The 16,802-nt window shown below is 41.4% G+C and overlaps 1 protein-coding gene across 4 annotated transcripts in view; it reads right to left on the bottom strand.

The window, feature by feature from the left end:
* LOC114066867 (metabotropic glutamate receptor 3) overlaps positions 1-16,802 on the bottom strand; it is a 104,503-nt gene that overhangs the window by 33,999 nt on the left and 53,702 nt on the right. For all 4 annotated transcript variants that reach the window (XM_027901905.1, XM_027901909.1, XM_027901908.1 and 1 more), the window contains one exon: positions 8,874-9,474. In XM_027901905.1, the coding sequence (XP_027757706.1) occupies positions 8,874-9,341 (468 nt within the window). In that variant the 5' untranslated portion in view covers positions 9,342-9,474. The remainder of the gene's footprint in view (positions 1-8,873; positions 9,475-16,802) is intronic.

The following is a 16,802-nucleotide window of genomic DNA, read 5'->3' as shown; positions in this document are numbered from 1 at the left end:
GCTAAACCATAATGAGGATATGCACACATATCATTTTGCATTTTTCCCCTCAAAGTGGCTAAAAAAGTCCATTTTCCAGCTCAAGCAATGCTTTTCAGTGCATAGACAAGCCTTCAGCTCACAGAAAGATGCTCCCAACAGATAGAGCAGCTTCTTTATTGTTTTTTTTTTCTGTGGTTATTTTTGTTGTTGTTTTGTTTTTCTTTTAGTTTAATCTGCAAAAGCATCCATGCACAGGCAAACAGAACTACACTCCCAGTTTACACAGGGACTCCCAGCCTTTGAGGTCGCTATACTTCTAGGGTCCCTGCAAACTGCTGCAATTCTGATTCCTGGGCTCTGGGGAGAAGGAAGTTTTTGTGTGTTTAGAGCTGTTTGCTGTAATGCTCTTCACTGCAAAGCTGTCGAGATGGTAGTTTTTTTGTAGACTAAAAATTATAAAATATAAGAAAGTCTGATTAATTACAGAGGATAGTGACCCAATCATCCCTGAGAACTATGATTGCTCATGGAGTTCAGTGAAGTTGTATCTGTTATTAATTCAGATCAGGACACTCTTCTTGAAATTATCAAACTGGGGATTTTGTGGAATGTTGTAGTTTCTTGATTTTAGGGACTAGTTTTCTGAAAGAGCTCAAGCCTCAGGAACTTGGCTGATGTAACTGGTTTCAGAACAGTCCCTTTTTCCAGACATTTCCATCCTGATCTGAATATCTGATTCTGAAAATGATATCCTGATTAGGCAACCAACTAGATAAGAGCACAGGTAACATGTTCTGGAGAGGAGCTGACATCTAAGACTTTGTGTAGTAGATTCAGTGCAGTAGAGGACAATGTAAACCAGAGTTATGTGCACTGAGGTTGCATCACTTGAGGCACACCTCCACCGTAGCTCCATGCTGCCTTGGGACGTGTGCCACAGCATCAAAACTGCAGTGCACATCCGGTAATCGCTAAGTGAAATAATCTATTTTGGCAAAGCTCCAGGCAGCAATTTATTCAAGTCATGGTGCATGCAATTAGTGCCTGAAATCCATATGTTGGCACTTACTGTTTTTTTACTGTCAAAACTAGTGGGTTTTGCAGACACCTTTGAAAATAAGGCTGGATGTTCCGCATCTGCAAACCAGAACAGTCACTTTGCACAGCTTGCTGTGAACAAAGTGTGTTGACACAGTCAGCATTCGCCGTGATGGGAAACCTTTATTCGCCCTCACATTGCTGGGTTTATTAGTGTAGCCACTGTCCTGTGCTAAAGTGCCCAACTCCCAGGCAAACCTGGTTCTCACCCAGCTGCTGGGATGGAGGAGGAGGAGGAGTCCAGTGTGAGCCACGTCCCTCCATAGGGACATACTGCCCCAGCAAATCCTGCAAATGGAGTGGTCAGGCATTGCCAGCAGATACTGATGTCCCCCTCCCAGTACTGGAGCCACATCAGTCAATTCTACCTCTTTGAGCACCAGAGAAAGGATAAATGCCTGTGGGAAATTGCCAGTCTTGTTTATAACACTGAAAATGGCTTCATAATAAGCACCTGCAAGGAGCCATGAATTATGTACAGCTATCCAACACATGAACCTGCTTTCTGAGTGTATTTATGGCCATTCAAGAATCCTGCTGGTAAATGGGGACAGAAAGGTAACACCCCTATGTCTTAGTAGTCTTGGTCTGTCTTATGATTTATTGAATCTCACTGACATTTTGCCTAATGTTCATAGGACGTTTTTTTGATGGCAGTAGGATTTATTCTGATGTTTTTTATTACAATTTTCCTTTTTGATGGCCCGGAGACTGCTACATGGATTGTTTTAATGTGTATGGGACTGAAGAACACAGGAAAAAAAGTTAAATCTCAGAAGAACTAGAACAGATTTGGTTTCTTCAACACAACACACAAGTGTGTATCGCACATTTGTTGGACAGAGGAGGCCCCTTGTTAGATGACAGTGCTCTCTACCCTCCCGAAATTTAACCATGCGAGAATCTCAAGGGACTTAACACGGCTTAATGAACTTAATTTCATAGAGCTCCTCTGAGACAGGCAAGAGCTCCTGTGCCGGTTTTGAACAGACAATAAATTAGTCTGTGCAGCAGAACAGGATTGAGGTAAAGGAGGTTTGTCTCTATGGAGAAACTAGAGAAATCCCTCCCTCTCTGAGCTGCAATCTGTCCTTATGGAGATTCCGTGGCTGCCTTTGGTCTCCTGAGAAAGTATTTCTATTTTTGGGGATAAGTTTATTGTCTGGATTCCCACAGCAAGACCATGGCAAAGCCATTTCCCAGAGATTTCCTAGTGTCTAGATCATTACTATAACACAGGGGCTGAGCTCTTGCTTTGAAAATACATGTACCGCTGCCAGTGTATGTTGTATCTAGTTCCTAAGCGATGGTAATCTACATTGTAGGCTTTTTGTCATTATTTGGGCAGTGGGAGGTCAAACTGCAGTAAAAGCATTCATTCCAATAAATAATACAGAGTTTTTTTCTTATTTAAATTCTTCTTGTTTCTTAAATCCAAAAAGATATCAAAATATTGGCAGAAAGTGCCATTTTCAAAAGGCAGGAAGGAAACACTGGTTCTGAATGGGCTGGGATGTGGGTGTGTGATAGGTGGTGGGCATAAACCTAATGTAAAGGCATAATAAGGTATCTCTCCAGTCAACTGCCTCCACTGGCCTGTGCAGCCTCCCCAGGATCCCAACTCCTGATTTGTACACTTTTTGTCAAGTTAGAATCCTCCCTCTTCCAATTCATAACTTTCTTTTTCTGTCCTCTTGTCATGCATCACGTCAGCAAAAGCATTTGCTTTGTGTTCCTGAGGCTGAACCTGTACATACTGAAAAAGTCATACCATATTTCCACCAAACCTTCTTTCCTCTAGGCTGAACACAGTCAGCTCCCTCAATTTCGTCTTGTGGGGCATGTGCTCCAGATTCTCCTCCCCATGATCATATCCATATTTATTGAATCTTTTCTTTATTGAGGGGCCCAAAGTTGGACATAGTATTCTAGGTGTGGTCCAATGAGAATAAATAGAAATAATTCCATCTATCTGCTGCCTATGTTTCTGCAGACAAATCCCAGCAGTCTGTGAGCCTACTGTGCTGCCAGACTGCATCATTGGCAATAAATTTGAGAAATACTGAAGACCTGGGCTCCACCATAGCTTTCCCTGTTTTCTTGGGAGTTAGTTGGCTCAAAGGCGTGGCTCCTGCCTGGGGACAGTATGACCCAGTGTGATTCAGTCTGGACCCTTCTGACATACTAACGTAGTTTGGGAGTATTTGGGAGGGAGAGAGTTCAGTGATGCAAATGCAGATGCTCAGCTCAGACTGCTTCCCCTCCCCCCCCCCCAAAAAAAAAAAATTCACTTCAAATTCTGATTTGTTTTCAAAGGGAAATTAGGACCTTAAGCTGATTCCAGAATTGAAAAACCTTTATCGTGGTAGAACATCACCTCTCCATAGCCTATTTAAAGCTGTGGGTGCTGTGTCTGGGATATTATAACAAGCACTATGAAAAGCAGTGTCACAGGGGCTGTGACACGACCTACAGCAGAAGACACCCATCTGGCTTCAGCTGAACTTCAAGCTCTGGCCCCAGGAGTTCATTGGGAATGCCAATATCCTAGTTCTTTAAATCCACAAAAGATCATTTGCAAGGAACTAAGCCAGATGCAGTGAGGTTATTTAGGAGTCCCAACCTGTCTTGGGCACATTGCAGGACTGAAGCAGTGATTTTCATCAGCTTTCTCACTCTTTGGTATTAAGTCTCCTGGTTCATAAGTAATGTTCCTTAACAAAATTCCTTCCAAAAGGTAACTCAGATGAAGATAGTTCACTGTCAAACAAATAGAAAATATCTGGCACTTTTTGTTAGCAGGGAAAGGGAAGAAGGCAGCATTGTTTTTAGCTTTGCTGTTCTGAAAATTTAGGCAATAAAGCTAGGAAAAATTTAGCTAAATATTTGCAGCAGACTCAATAGCTGTCACACACAGAGAAACAGTGTTTAAACTGTGAAATAATTGCATCTGCAAAATGAACATCAGTAATAAGGAATACTGTCACAATAACTTCTACAATTTCTTCAGAGGAACTGGGAATTTCTTCTTATATGCATGTCTGTCCTGTATAATAAAAAGCAAACCAGGGAGGGCATGCAGAGAAATGTGCTTTCAGAGAAGAATTTTTTTGGAAATCTTTTTTCCTTTTTTTCCTGCAGGGGATGGCACAGTGAGCTGTCACATATGCAGTCTGCCTCCACACAGCATTAACTGTTGAAGTAAGCTGAGTGCTGAGCACTAAGCTGGCACCTTGAGAAGGGACCTGTGCAGAAGACTTTGCTTTGCATGAGGAGTGCAACTGTTCTCCAAGACTTCCTAAACCTGACTGTGAGTGACTCATGTCACATTTACAAATGATCAGAAAAAATACTTAAACTGGGATTGATGGTTCTAAAAGCACGAAATTGTTTCTGAAGTTTAAAAAGCTATCACTGATAAACATGGTTATTTGAGACTCATTAACTGATGTGTAAGTCCTAGTCAGAAGGGGTAGAATGAGTGTAGGTGATGTTCAGATATCCTTAGATTGTTCTTACTTCTGTCTACTTTCTCTTGTAGTTACATCCTTGGAACACTTGACTGCTCACTACAATTACCTGAAAGGGCTCATTTTCTTCTCTCAGTTAACAAGTGATAGGACAAAAGGAAAGGGCCTCAAGTTGTGCCAGGGCAGGTTTACATTAGATATTATGAAAAATTTCATCCCTGAAAGGGTGGTCAGGTAGTGGAATAACCATCCCAGGAATGTTCAAAAAATCTGTAGATGGTTTAGTGGCAGTCCTGGGTTAATGGTTGGAGTTGATTATCTTAGAGGTCTTTTCAAATCTTCATAATTCTATTATTCTTTGGTAGGGCTTCCTCCTTCATACCTGTGATCTCAGGGGCTACTTACCCAGCCCTGTAAAATCGTATAATTTCCCCTTGGCAAAAAGAGAAAATGGTCACTCTGAAGAAAAAAATAAATCCCAAGCCCAAATCAAAAAGACTACAAAGGAGTCAGTTACAGTGGGATTTTCAAAGAAGCCAGCCAGAGGGAGGTACCCTCATTCCTTTGAAACCTCTAGGAAAGAAATATCCAGTGCTCTTTGGGCACTTTGCAAATCGCAACCTAGTGGCTGTTCAGCTTCTGAATGTGGAATAGAAGAAACAAAGAGAGGAACAAACAGCAAGGATCTGGCTGAGAGGTAGCAGAGAGAGAGACACAACAAAGATAAAGGAGGGAGAGAGTTTAAAGGAGACACATGGAAGTTGGCAAGGGCATGTGTGGCTTAAACGCTAGTCGTAGGTGGTCCGTCTCACAGAGTAGATCTTTTAATAAGGATTTGGCTTAGTTTTCAAGCACAAAATCAGGAGAGGCTGTTGTTTCACAATTGAATGCAAAGCTTGTCCATAAGCAGAGCACAAATGGCGTGTGTGAACTGAGGTTCCTGGTGAAATCCCTGCAGCTCCCTGCATTTTGCTTCTGCCAGTATCCCTGCTGGGTCCACGCACAGTGGGACAGAACCCCATATGTTCTGGGAGTCTCTTTGCATGTAGCTCTTCTAAGGATTTTGCACTATTTTCAGTGGTTATGGAAGTCACAAGCTATCGTTAAGACTCTGTTTGAAAGATGGTTTATCCTTGGAGGAAGGAAATGGATGTGATTAGCTTTCAGGCTCCATGAGCCTTTGGCAGACTTTTGTGGCTAAGCAGAAATGACAGCCAGGAAAAGACTGCCAGTAAATGAGTATATACTCTGAATTTCATGCCAGATGGTCACTCACTTAGGAGTGGCTTTAGCTTTTGTGATAGCGGTAATGTACTGTTAAACCTTCTCCAATGGTTTTCTTAGAGTTTACTTCAGACACAGCAAGGAATTGAAGAGAAGACAGCTGGGCACTCGTTTCTATTCTGCCATTTTTACTGGATGAGGCTCTAACTTGGAAATAACTTTCATGACCGTGATCTGGAGGTCTTGTGAGCTGGTAGCATAAAAAAATCTTTCCAACACATGAGTAGAGTGGATACAGAAAATCAAAGCCCAGCCCACCTAAAATAATATCTTAATTTTTCTAAGAGATCACTGCAGGGACTGGACCTCAGTCTTCATTTTTAGAAGATGAAAATGTTTTCAGAAATAGAGAAGAACAAATCTAGCACTTGAATAATTGCATTCCTGCTTCCACAAACATATTCCTGACAAGAACTGACCTAAGTATTTTAAATATGGCATTGGGATTGGCTATGCAGGTGCTTCTCTGCAAATGAACACTGTTTTTCTCTTATCCTTTTTACAATGTCATTGAACATCTCCGAGGAAAACGTTTGAAATTTCTGTTGTAAACTAGGAAAGAGTGGATAACCTACATCAGACGAAAAGCCATGAACCCAAAAGAAAACCCTCCAAATGTTGAAGCATTCTCCTCCTGATCACAGATTCAGCTCAAGTCAGAATTTTATTTCATGAAAAGAGCTTTTTTTTTTTACCTTTTTTTCATCATGAGTTTTCCATTGACTGAAAATCCTGGCTTGAGTTTTGAGAGATCAAATGCTGTACAGATTGGGCTCACTGCTAATTTAAACACAACATCTAAAAACTAATTATCCAGATCATCATTAATGATAATAGCTTAGTCTGACCAGAAAATAATTAAGCATTCTGCATTCTCTTGTTGTTTTCAGACTCTGCAAAAAGTGCCTATCGCACATACTGACTCAGTGGGGAAGGTGTTCATTGCTGATTTACCAGCAAATTCTTTTTTCCTTAGTGGAAGGATAATGAAAGAAGTAGAAATCTGACAGCAGGAGCATCATGAAATGATTTGGCAGACAGCTGTCCAGACAAAAAAAAACAGGAGAGGGAAGGTGACAGGAGGGGAAGATAATGTATTGAAATATAAAGAAAAAGAAGGAAAGAAAAAAAACAGAAATAATTTTTGTGTGAATAACTCAGCATGTTTTATTTTAAGGCTAAGAAACTGCATTGTGGACTCTATGATGTTTATAGCTCTGAGCACAAGAGAAATGTTTGACAGGGCTACATCTGGAAGCATCCAGCATCCCCAGTGCTGCTTGAAAACACAGGGAATGAAGATGCTGAGCCTTGTACACACACCTGATGAAGTATTTTGACTTTCAGCAGTGGTGCAATTATAGTTGTTACTGGAGCTACTCTGCACAGGTGAGTGGCTTTGAAATTGGGTAGTTTCTTCTTCTGGCGTGGCACCAAAATGCCTGGCTTTAATGCTTCAAAGTCCTTACAGCTTCAGGCTGGACTCTTCAATGTCTATTATTCCTGACAAGGATTTTCTTGTGAAATAGAAGTTTTGACTGGCTAACTTAACAGGACGAGCAGCAGGAGTGAATGGCTTAATTACATCATTTCTAGATAGTGTGAAATCTATGGGAAAGCTAGAAAAGAGAGACTGAAGGAGGGCCAACACAATCTATACCAAAGGAAAATAAGCAACTGAATACTTCTTTCCTAGTTGGAAAATGCTCAATGACATGTAGAAAGATTTGTGAAACTAATTTTTTTCTTTCTGAAGAACTGTGTTACAGATCCTTTGTTTGAACAACTATTGGCAACCACAGGGAAGCTGTACAGATCATAGAGTATTAGCAACTATAACTATTGTTTCATCATCCTTCATAGGTTTTGAAAAAATTGAATGACATACAGATAGGCATACACCTACACTGCCATTTTTACATCTACTGAATGAGAAAGTCTCTTATCAAGACTTCCAATTTCCATTGGACAGCTGCTTCAAACCAAAGATTTTGGAATATGAAACTTCTATATACATTGTATTATTATATTCTACTGCCTTAGATATGGATTTATTCTTAGATCAGTGATCACCAGAGACTGGTTTCAAAGGGACAGATTGACAGATGTTGTGCAAGAGGCCACAGGACACTTCAGAAGTGTGGCCTGACTCCCCCAGGGTTACTGGGAGGGAATGGCAAATATCTTTGCCATTTCCTCAGCCCTAACTACACTGATGCCATTTTCCTTCTTGGCCAGCTGGTCACATGCTGGGTCATGTTCCACAGGTTGTTGAACAGTATCCCCAGTTCTTTTTCTGCCAGGCAGCTTTCCACTCACTCTGCTCAAGTTTGTACTGCTGCTGGGGGTTGTTGTGACCCAAGTGCAGGACCCAGCACTTGGCCCTGCTGAACCTCATACCACTCAGTTCATTGATCCAGCCTGTCCAGATACCTCAGCAGAACCTTCCTGCCCTTCAGCAGATCAACATTCTTGCCCACTTTATTGTCATCCACAAACTTACTGAGAATGTCCTTGATCCAGATTAACAATAAAGATATTAAACAGGGCTAGTCCCAAAACTGAACCATGGGGAACCCCACTAGTGAGTGGAAGTAAGATAAGGATTTATTCTTTTATTTCAAACCTATATTGTTTAAATGACAACTGTTGCATTCATGCAGCATGGCAGGTACACATATATTCAGAAACATAGGTTGTATCATTTATGATTGATGTGAAAGCAGAGATCTGCACTTAGAGGCTTAAAAGTTTTAGGAAATGCAAAGTTCAAAATAAATACTTATGGAAACTTCAGATGCCCTCAGGATACACCACAACTAGAGGAAGTGGACAGTTGTCAGAGGTTTAAACTACAGCAGGTGTTTTGAAGAGTGAGTCAAACTAATACCAATTCAGTAAAAATCATATGCTAGAATGACCCCTACGGGAAAGTGATCAAGCTTAGACTTGCTGTATTGACAAACTTAAATAAGCAGTGGTTCTCTCACTGGAATTGCAGATGAACAGCTCTCACCTGATGGTGCTCCTGTGACTTACCTGTATGGAGACGCTGCTATAGGAACCGCCTATGACTCCTGCAATGAGCAATGGCAAATTCTCCTGGATGGCATACGAGCCGTCAGGGCACATATACTCTGTTTCATCCACTTTAGTCAAAGATGCCCTGACAAACTCCAAAGACTGTTCTAAGGCATATGTATCCCTGGAACACGTGTCCAAGATGTGAACTCCAAGCTTAATTCCCGGAAGCAAGTAGTTGTCCTTGTTGATTTCATCAATAGCAAACAGCATGGCCTCCAAGCGCTGGATGCCTCGGTCTTCATTGATTCTTCCACATTCTTCTATCCCAGTGCCTTTCTCCTTGATTGGGAATAAACCACCTAAGACCAGGTCTCCTTCTATCTTAATTTCCTTCCTTACAAAGCTGTGGTCACTTAGGGAAAGGAAAACTCCTTTGGAAAAAAAAGCTAGCGCAAGGACTTGGAGTCTGGTCAACATCTTCATCGGTCCTGTTTTAGCAGCTCCAAGAAACACTGGTGGGAGCAGAAGTGCTCTTCAGTCCTTCTGATCCATTGCCAAACATAAACTGCTGTCCCACAAGCCAGTGAAGAACAAGCCAAGTCTTTCCACTGGACCTCTAAAGAAGAGATAGAAGGAATTAGAAAAGGCAAAAGGAGACATGAAGATGTGAGATGCCTTAATCATGAAACCACCCCTCCTTAAGGCAAAAAAGACTCGCTTGCAAGCAAATTAAGGTAAATACATAAATAAGAGAGACATGAAAGAGAAAAAGAAGAGACATGACAAGGAGGAGTCTCATGTTTGATGCTTGCTCAGAGCATGAAAATGCCTATGGTTGGACTTGCTCTCTTTAATGTTAATCACAGTTCTGTGCTCGGATCAAAGGGAGGACACAGCGATGATGTATGTACTTAGGATATGATTTTACTCTCACTAAGGTCAGGACAGTTTGCTAATGACTTTAAAAGGAGAAAAATCAAGCCTCAGAGTAAAGATAATGCTGTAACAATTTTGTAAATAAAGACACATACGCAAAGTCTAGTTATACAACAAAGGTGCGTGACTTGTCCATAGACTCCTTGCCAATATCCTTCAAATATGTCAAAGTGGCTGCCTTAACCTCCCAATCCTGAGATAAATTGTGTGGTAATAGTTAAATAGATCACTTCAATAATTTACTTCTGTACTTACTTTTTCCTTAACAGAGGATGTACTATTATTAGAGTTGCAGGGTTATTTATAATTTAGAAACACTTAGCACAAAGAAATTGAAATAAGCAACAATTAAGATTTAACACTGACTAATGGATGAACATGTTTATTGCAAGGCAGCTGTTTACCCTAGTACAATTTCCATGTTGCTGTACCAAATTGTGTGAAAGGACAGCTTTTTATTCATATTTATCCCAACATTTTTCTCTCATAAATCAGTAATGGGTCAGATGCACCATTAAAGGTCTCTCTGCTATCAAAGTAGTCTGAACTACAGACTCTCTCAGTAGAATTTAGTGATGTGTCAATGGAAAACAAGCTTCCTCCTCCATAAGTAAGCTAGTTTGCTTATCACCTGTGGTTTATTAAACAGGTCCAGAAAATATATTTTCAGGTAACTTTACGAGAAGTAATGATGTTGACTGTGTTCAGCAGTACTTTCTGTATCAGACTTAGTACTGTAATTTACTAAATATTATTCAAATGTATAGAGGGCATCTAAAATGTTGATACTGTCCCACTGGAAATCATTATCAGACAAAAAGGTGGCATTTGTGACATAAATGGCTGTGTTGTTAATAATTCAGTTGAGTTGACTTCCATTGTTTTCATTACTAATCCACCATTTGGATAAAAACAGGACTTGGGATTTTTTTAAATGCAATATCCATCTTTTTTACTTCTGTGGTTTCTGCTGTCATGGTATCTCAGCAAATATTCACACATTTATCCTTATAACACTAGAAAAATATTTGTTTTACCTGTTTTACACTTGGGGGAAAAAGAGAAAGAGAAAGATGAAATAAAATTCTCTGAAGGTTCTAAATTCAGATTAGGATTCGCTCGGCACTCACAATCACTATGAAACTTTGGAAAGGTCTCTGTTTCCCTTCAGGAATTGAAGAACGTGCTTTCAACCATGCCCTGAACCCCCTGGTTCCCACTGAGGCATTGACTCTGAAAAACTTCCTAAACAATACAGTGCCTTTTCCAAGCCTGTTCCTGAGTGATTTACCGAAGGTCATCAGCACAGCCAAGAATCAAACTTTGATCTTTTCCAGTGCTCCTGAGATACCTAAACAATAAACCCCCGTTGTTCCCCACTGCTCCTTCTAGTTTTTATGACAGTCTTTTATGAAGTCATACTAAAACAAACTGCTTTCAACAGCCCTTCAATGCTATCAGGAACAATTGCGTTACCCAAAGGAAAGGGTTGTAAATGGGGCTCTCTACATGGTTTTCTGAAACTAACCTGGGACAGAGCTACAGTGGATTTACCCTAAACACAGGGAGAATGTTCTCATCCCCTTGACTCCTTCATAGGAGCTGGTTTCTGCAAATGGCATCACCCTTCACCTTATATCTCCTCTGTCTCAGGAATCTGTGTGACTCTGATACATCAACAAGGTTAAAAAGGTAGGAAAAATTATTTCAACACTGCACATAGAGAACTGATTTCCCCTGCAAAGAGCACACAGGCTTTCTATTTCTATCACTTAAGCACTTGTTACAGTGCTACTAGTGAGGGAAACTGCAATCAGTGATGGCACAGCAGAGGATCAGGCCCTGAAGAAGTAAAGGGACAATAAGAGAAGGCAAGGATTGGGAATAGGCATGACCATTACACTGTTTATTGCCTGCCACTTTGTGTTGATGGCACTGGCCTGAAAGTGGTCAGGGATATGAAAGGAGGAGATGGTGGGAACCCCACCTGAGTTGGAGTACACAGAACACTCATCCCCACATTACTGCTCTATCCGGGAATAGAGGGACACTGCTTGGTAAGGGATGCCCATGGGTGGCAGCCACCTACCTTCATCAATTGTCTTTCCCTCCTCACAAGGCAGTGCCTGTGAAGCTCTTTTCACAGGGGCTTTGAGACTGTAGGGAGACACCATGGACATAGAGTACTGCTTCCCAGGAAAACATGATAATTCCATTTTCTGTGTTCAAATCCTGTGCTTATGAATGGGAGACAGTTGACAAAAACACAACTTAGGGTATCAAATGTGCTTCTCTCCTTCTGCCTTGGTAGCCTGTGCACTGCTTGCTGTGTAGTGGCATTGCAGTGTCCTGCCAAGGACCGGGGATGCTGAGCAGAGGCTGGGGAGTGAAGTCATTAATGAAAAGGCTGATTTGTCAGGAGAGGTTTGCCCTTTGGGCTATGAGGGAGGGATCCGTCCAGGATTTCTCAGTGCTGGAACTCCTGAAGGAAGCTATGAGGCAGATTTGGGTGGCCAGTGAGCAGCATCACTATGGTGACACTGAACAGACAGTTTGATGTGAAGAAGGGAGACTATTTTAAAGCAGATTAGAAAGATGGGCTAGGAGCTCAGTTCCTCTGCTGCTCTCTCTTGCATGCACCTCCCACATGTTTTCTCTGTACCTTGCATAACTCACAAATATATATAGAAATATTTTGTACCTATTCTGAGCTGATACAGCCCATATTCCTCTCCTTAAACATGGTGAAGGTACCACTTGCCATTTCCTATCAGAAGTGATTTCACTATAGTGACCACTCCAATTCAGTTTTGCAGTATCCTCTTCTACTAAAAGCATGTTTCTGGGACATTTCAAAAACAAGTACCTGTTGATCAAGTTGCAATTCTTTAATTTTTCATTTATATTTAAAGTTTTAACATCAGCTACAGGCAGAGTTGTGTTGTTTTAGCTGTTCTTTTAACATTAAAAATATGTGCATTCCAGCCCTATATACTTTGGTGGAAATAGAAGTAGGGTCCGGGTGTAGAAGTGATCCAAGTATCAAAATGAGAAATAAATAGGCTGAAGGAGAAAAGTTTCCATGTTTGAATCAGAGCATTTCTGCCAGCTGCCCTATCTGAAATTTAGTCAGCTTGTGAAACACCTTAATTTGATACTTCGAGGCCCCTTCTCTTTCCACCATAAAAAGTCCACAGGGGAAAGCAACCTCTGCCTTTGGGGACCACTGTCAGCACTTCCCTCAGTAAAAGCAACTCACTTATTTGTGTACAATTGCAGCTGTGCTGCTCTCATTGAAAATACCATTCCCTCTAGGTCTGAATCATCAGTTTTGGAAGACTATTTCTGTGTATGTGAAAAAGTTGATTACACAAATTTACTATTTCTTGGTGTAAGTTTGCTTATTTACTAAGGACTGGCACATTCCTGTTCCTGTGAAGGCAAACCGGAATGAGAAAGATGATGTCTGGGGTTTCTGCATTTAGTATCCCACTGATATCTCCAAAATTAAATCTGTCTTCCAGACTCACATAACAGCTCTGGTCCTCTGCAGACTTTCTGTCTGCAGCTCGCAGAGTAGGTCCACCTGTGCTGTTGGTTCAGAGATGAATTCTTATCATACTAAGTGTTTTCAGTCTATTTTTCTAGTAGGTACCGAAATCCAAAAAGAATTGCAGTTGAATCTTTCATTTAGCCAGATGACTTACAAATCTAAATCATTGCTTATACATCAATGATAATTTTGTTGATACCTTCCAGCATATCACCAGTGCTTGGCACTGGCAATTCAGCATCCAGCAGCCACTCACTTTCAATTTTCCATTTATAAGGATAGAATAGGAAACCTTACTGAGAGCTGAAGCACTTCAGATCTCCTGGCTGTTTTTCAGCACCATTAGCTAACAAATGGGACAATCTACTGAGCTAAAACTCTGGAGAGGTTTTCTCTCTTCCTTACCATGTGCTATATCCTAAATCCTCCTACATTTGTTCCCCTTCACAGTATTTTGTGGGGCTCATCTGTTTCAACAGCTTCCTGACAAAGGATGCAATCAAAGCAAATGTTGGTGCTGGAGAAGATTAAACATAATCTTAATTGTGGGTGGCTCCCCCCGGCAGTCATGGGTTTATACTGCAGTATTCAGGACTATAATGTAATATTGTGGTGCCTGGAGCCATATGTTAACGTGGTGTCACCTGCCATCCTTTGTAAACTTTCTTTGGAGGAGAACCATGCTCATTGTAAGGTCAAAGAAGAGGTTCCCACACCTGTGCTCCTGTGGCATTTTACAACATTAAAGATTATAGTTTCATCAATAGATCTTTCTCCAAGGTCACCCCATCAGAAAAGTATCTTTCCCTGAGCCCTTGCTACGCCCTACAAATTTTATCCTAGGGAAGCAGGTTTCTAAAGCAATTCCAATGTCAGCCCAGAGTTCTGGTGCATCTTTCAAAACTGACACAAGAAGCTAAATGCAATGATTTCTCTCTCAGAGATCATGGATAACTTGCACAGCAGCATTGCTCATCCAACACATTTATCACGCTTATATGTGTTCTGCCGGAACTTGACCTTAATGCCTGATGAGAATTGCACTGAAAGATTCCTTATTTCATTGGAAAAAAGTGATAGACAAGCTTGAGTCTCCTTACCAATTATAATAAGAGATGCCGTCACCTCTGGAAGAGAAATATTTATAAAGGAACCTAGGCCTTATGGTGACAGATATGTGCCAGGCTCACAAATTGCTCACATCCTGATTCTGTCTGGATAAAATCTGATAGCTTAAATCAGGATGTAAAGGAATAAACAAAATAAAACAGGAAAAAGTCGCAAAAAGGTAAGGTAGGGAAGACAAGTAAATTTCCTCTGTGGAAATGGAGAAGTTCATTCATGAAATTTTAATAAGGTGCTGACAAATAAACTTGACAAGAAATGGCGTTCCAATTGGGTGATTTAGTGCCCTTCATTTCATCTTGGAAATCCATACATGAAAAACATTAATTAATACAATTACCACTGACAGCAGCATGAGACTATAAGCCAGACAAGTTCATACCATGCCTAGCATATTGTAGAAGAGTTTGAAAAGCCCTAAAAATTTAGGGGCAATTTCAGTATAAAGACATATAAAGCAAGAGATAATATGTCAGTGCAGAAGTAGATCATCGGTCTTAAAATAAAAACTTATATTCTGTTACTTTAGAACAAGAAGAAAAAATCAGAACACTATGTTACTGTTTGTACTGTGTTAGCATCAACAACGGATGCTTTATGTTTTCTACAGTGTCAACATACAACAGATGCCCAGCCCTCTCCTCAGAGATCTATGATCCTGTTTCAAAAAAAGAGAATTTAAAACATTAATCACGCAGGAAAACAGATGTCTCTGACGTGCTACTCCTTAAGTTTCCGGATATTAAATATCTCTATAGAATAGAAGTAGATGTTTTAATTTAGCCTGGTGAGGAACAAGGAGACCCTGAAGATCACCGGACATTAATGTGGTGTGGAAATATGGGCATTTGTTACTTGTTAAATTACGTGAGTGCATTTGGCACTGGCTGAGTCCTTCTAAAGCAAGTTTGGTCCCAGGAGAGAGAGCCACAATGAGCAGACCACCAGAGCTGGAGATCTGGGTCAGGCCATGCAGGCTCCTAACTCGTTAAGAGTTTCTCCATACTTTGACAATAAATACATTCAAGTGTATTGAAAAGTCCAGCCATGGGCCCGAGGCTTTGTGCCATCTGGACAATTTGTGGCGTAATGATCTTGATGTAATGCAGGGTTAGACCTTTGAAAGTCTCACCATCCTCCCGTCTGTCTTCTTTGGAGTGGGCTGGATCCTACTGCATTTTGTCCATCTGCTTGTTTCTTCCAGGCACTGGCGACAGCTGAAAGCCCACCAGCAGAGACAGCAACAACCAGGCAAGTGCTGCCTGCTTATTGATTGCCTGTTAGTCGACTTTAGTCTCAGTCTCCATGTGTGGTCCCAGAAAGACGTAGAAGAGGAAAAATGGGAGTATAAAGACTTTGAGGACAAAGGAGCAGCTGGCTTCTGTGACCTGTGGATGTCACAGCAATTATTCCTGCTAGGTGATGTGGGGATACCGTCACCAGGCTAAGGTCAGCAATGTTAAAAGTTGGGTGAGAGAGGTAAGGGCACAAGTGCAGAGTAGTCTTGCCCAAAGTGAACCATGATGTTTTCAGAGTGATGAAGCATTCAGAGGGATGAAACATTTAGCTAAGAGAAGATTTAACAGTTGTGGTTAACGCAAGTGAGGCTTAACTAAGTGATATTAACACCAACCAAAGTATAGCCTCCCTAGGGAGTATCTGTGCATTTAGTCTTTAGATACGTATTTAGCCTTTCCCTCTAAATTGATTCTTAAGCATCTGGTTTTTCTGCCCTCACAGAGATCATTTCTGCCTAGTGCCTCTAATCTCTTCTCAGCTCTCTGCAACACCTGCAGGGTTTTCCTTGAGGCTGGATCTCCCTGTGAGTCTCCCTCTGTGCTCCAGCCGAGGTGCTCTGCCTGGGCATTCTTGGCTCACTTCAAATAGCATCAGCGTGAGCTGTCAGATTTCACTCTCATCACTCCCCTGCCAAGATGTTTCCCTCACATTGCAGCAACATGGCCAAAATATGGTTGAGCCTCTGCATATGTGGAGGGCAGAGAGTCCTTTCTCATGATGGCTTCTGCTGCAGCTCAATCTGGCTGCCAGCACAGCCAGCCTCAGAGTCACACCGGCCCCACAGAGCAGCAGAGTGTGCACCCTTTCTGTTCTCTGTCTCTCTGTGGGATGATTGCTGCTGCCACCCGGTCTGCTCTGATGGGATGCAATCCTGGCCTGGACCCCCAGGCAGCAGTGCCTGACTTGGTGCTTACTATCCTGACATTCCTGGTCAGGATAGTAAGTAATGGCCAGTCTTCACGAACGAAGAACCGGGGAAGGTCTTTACACCTTCCAGCCTGCGCATTGGATTTTTTAGGTGAGACACAGTG

Source organism: Empidonax traillii, unplaced genomic scaffold (genome assembly GCF_003031625.1).
Source record: "Empidonax traillii isolate 1590-97213 ecotype Southwest subspecies unplaced genomic scaffold, ASM303162v1 scaffold820:size437808, whole genome shotgun sequence".
In the NCBI taxonomy this organism is placed as follows: Eukaryota; Metazoa; Chordata; class Aves; order Passeriformes; family Tyrannidae; genus Empidonax; species Empidonax traillii.
This window is presented reverse-complemented; position numbering and strand designations above follow the sequence as displayed.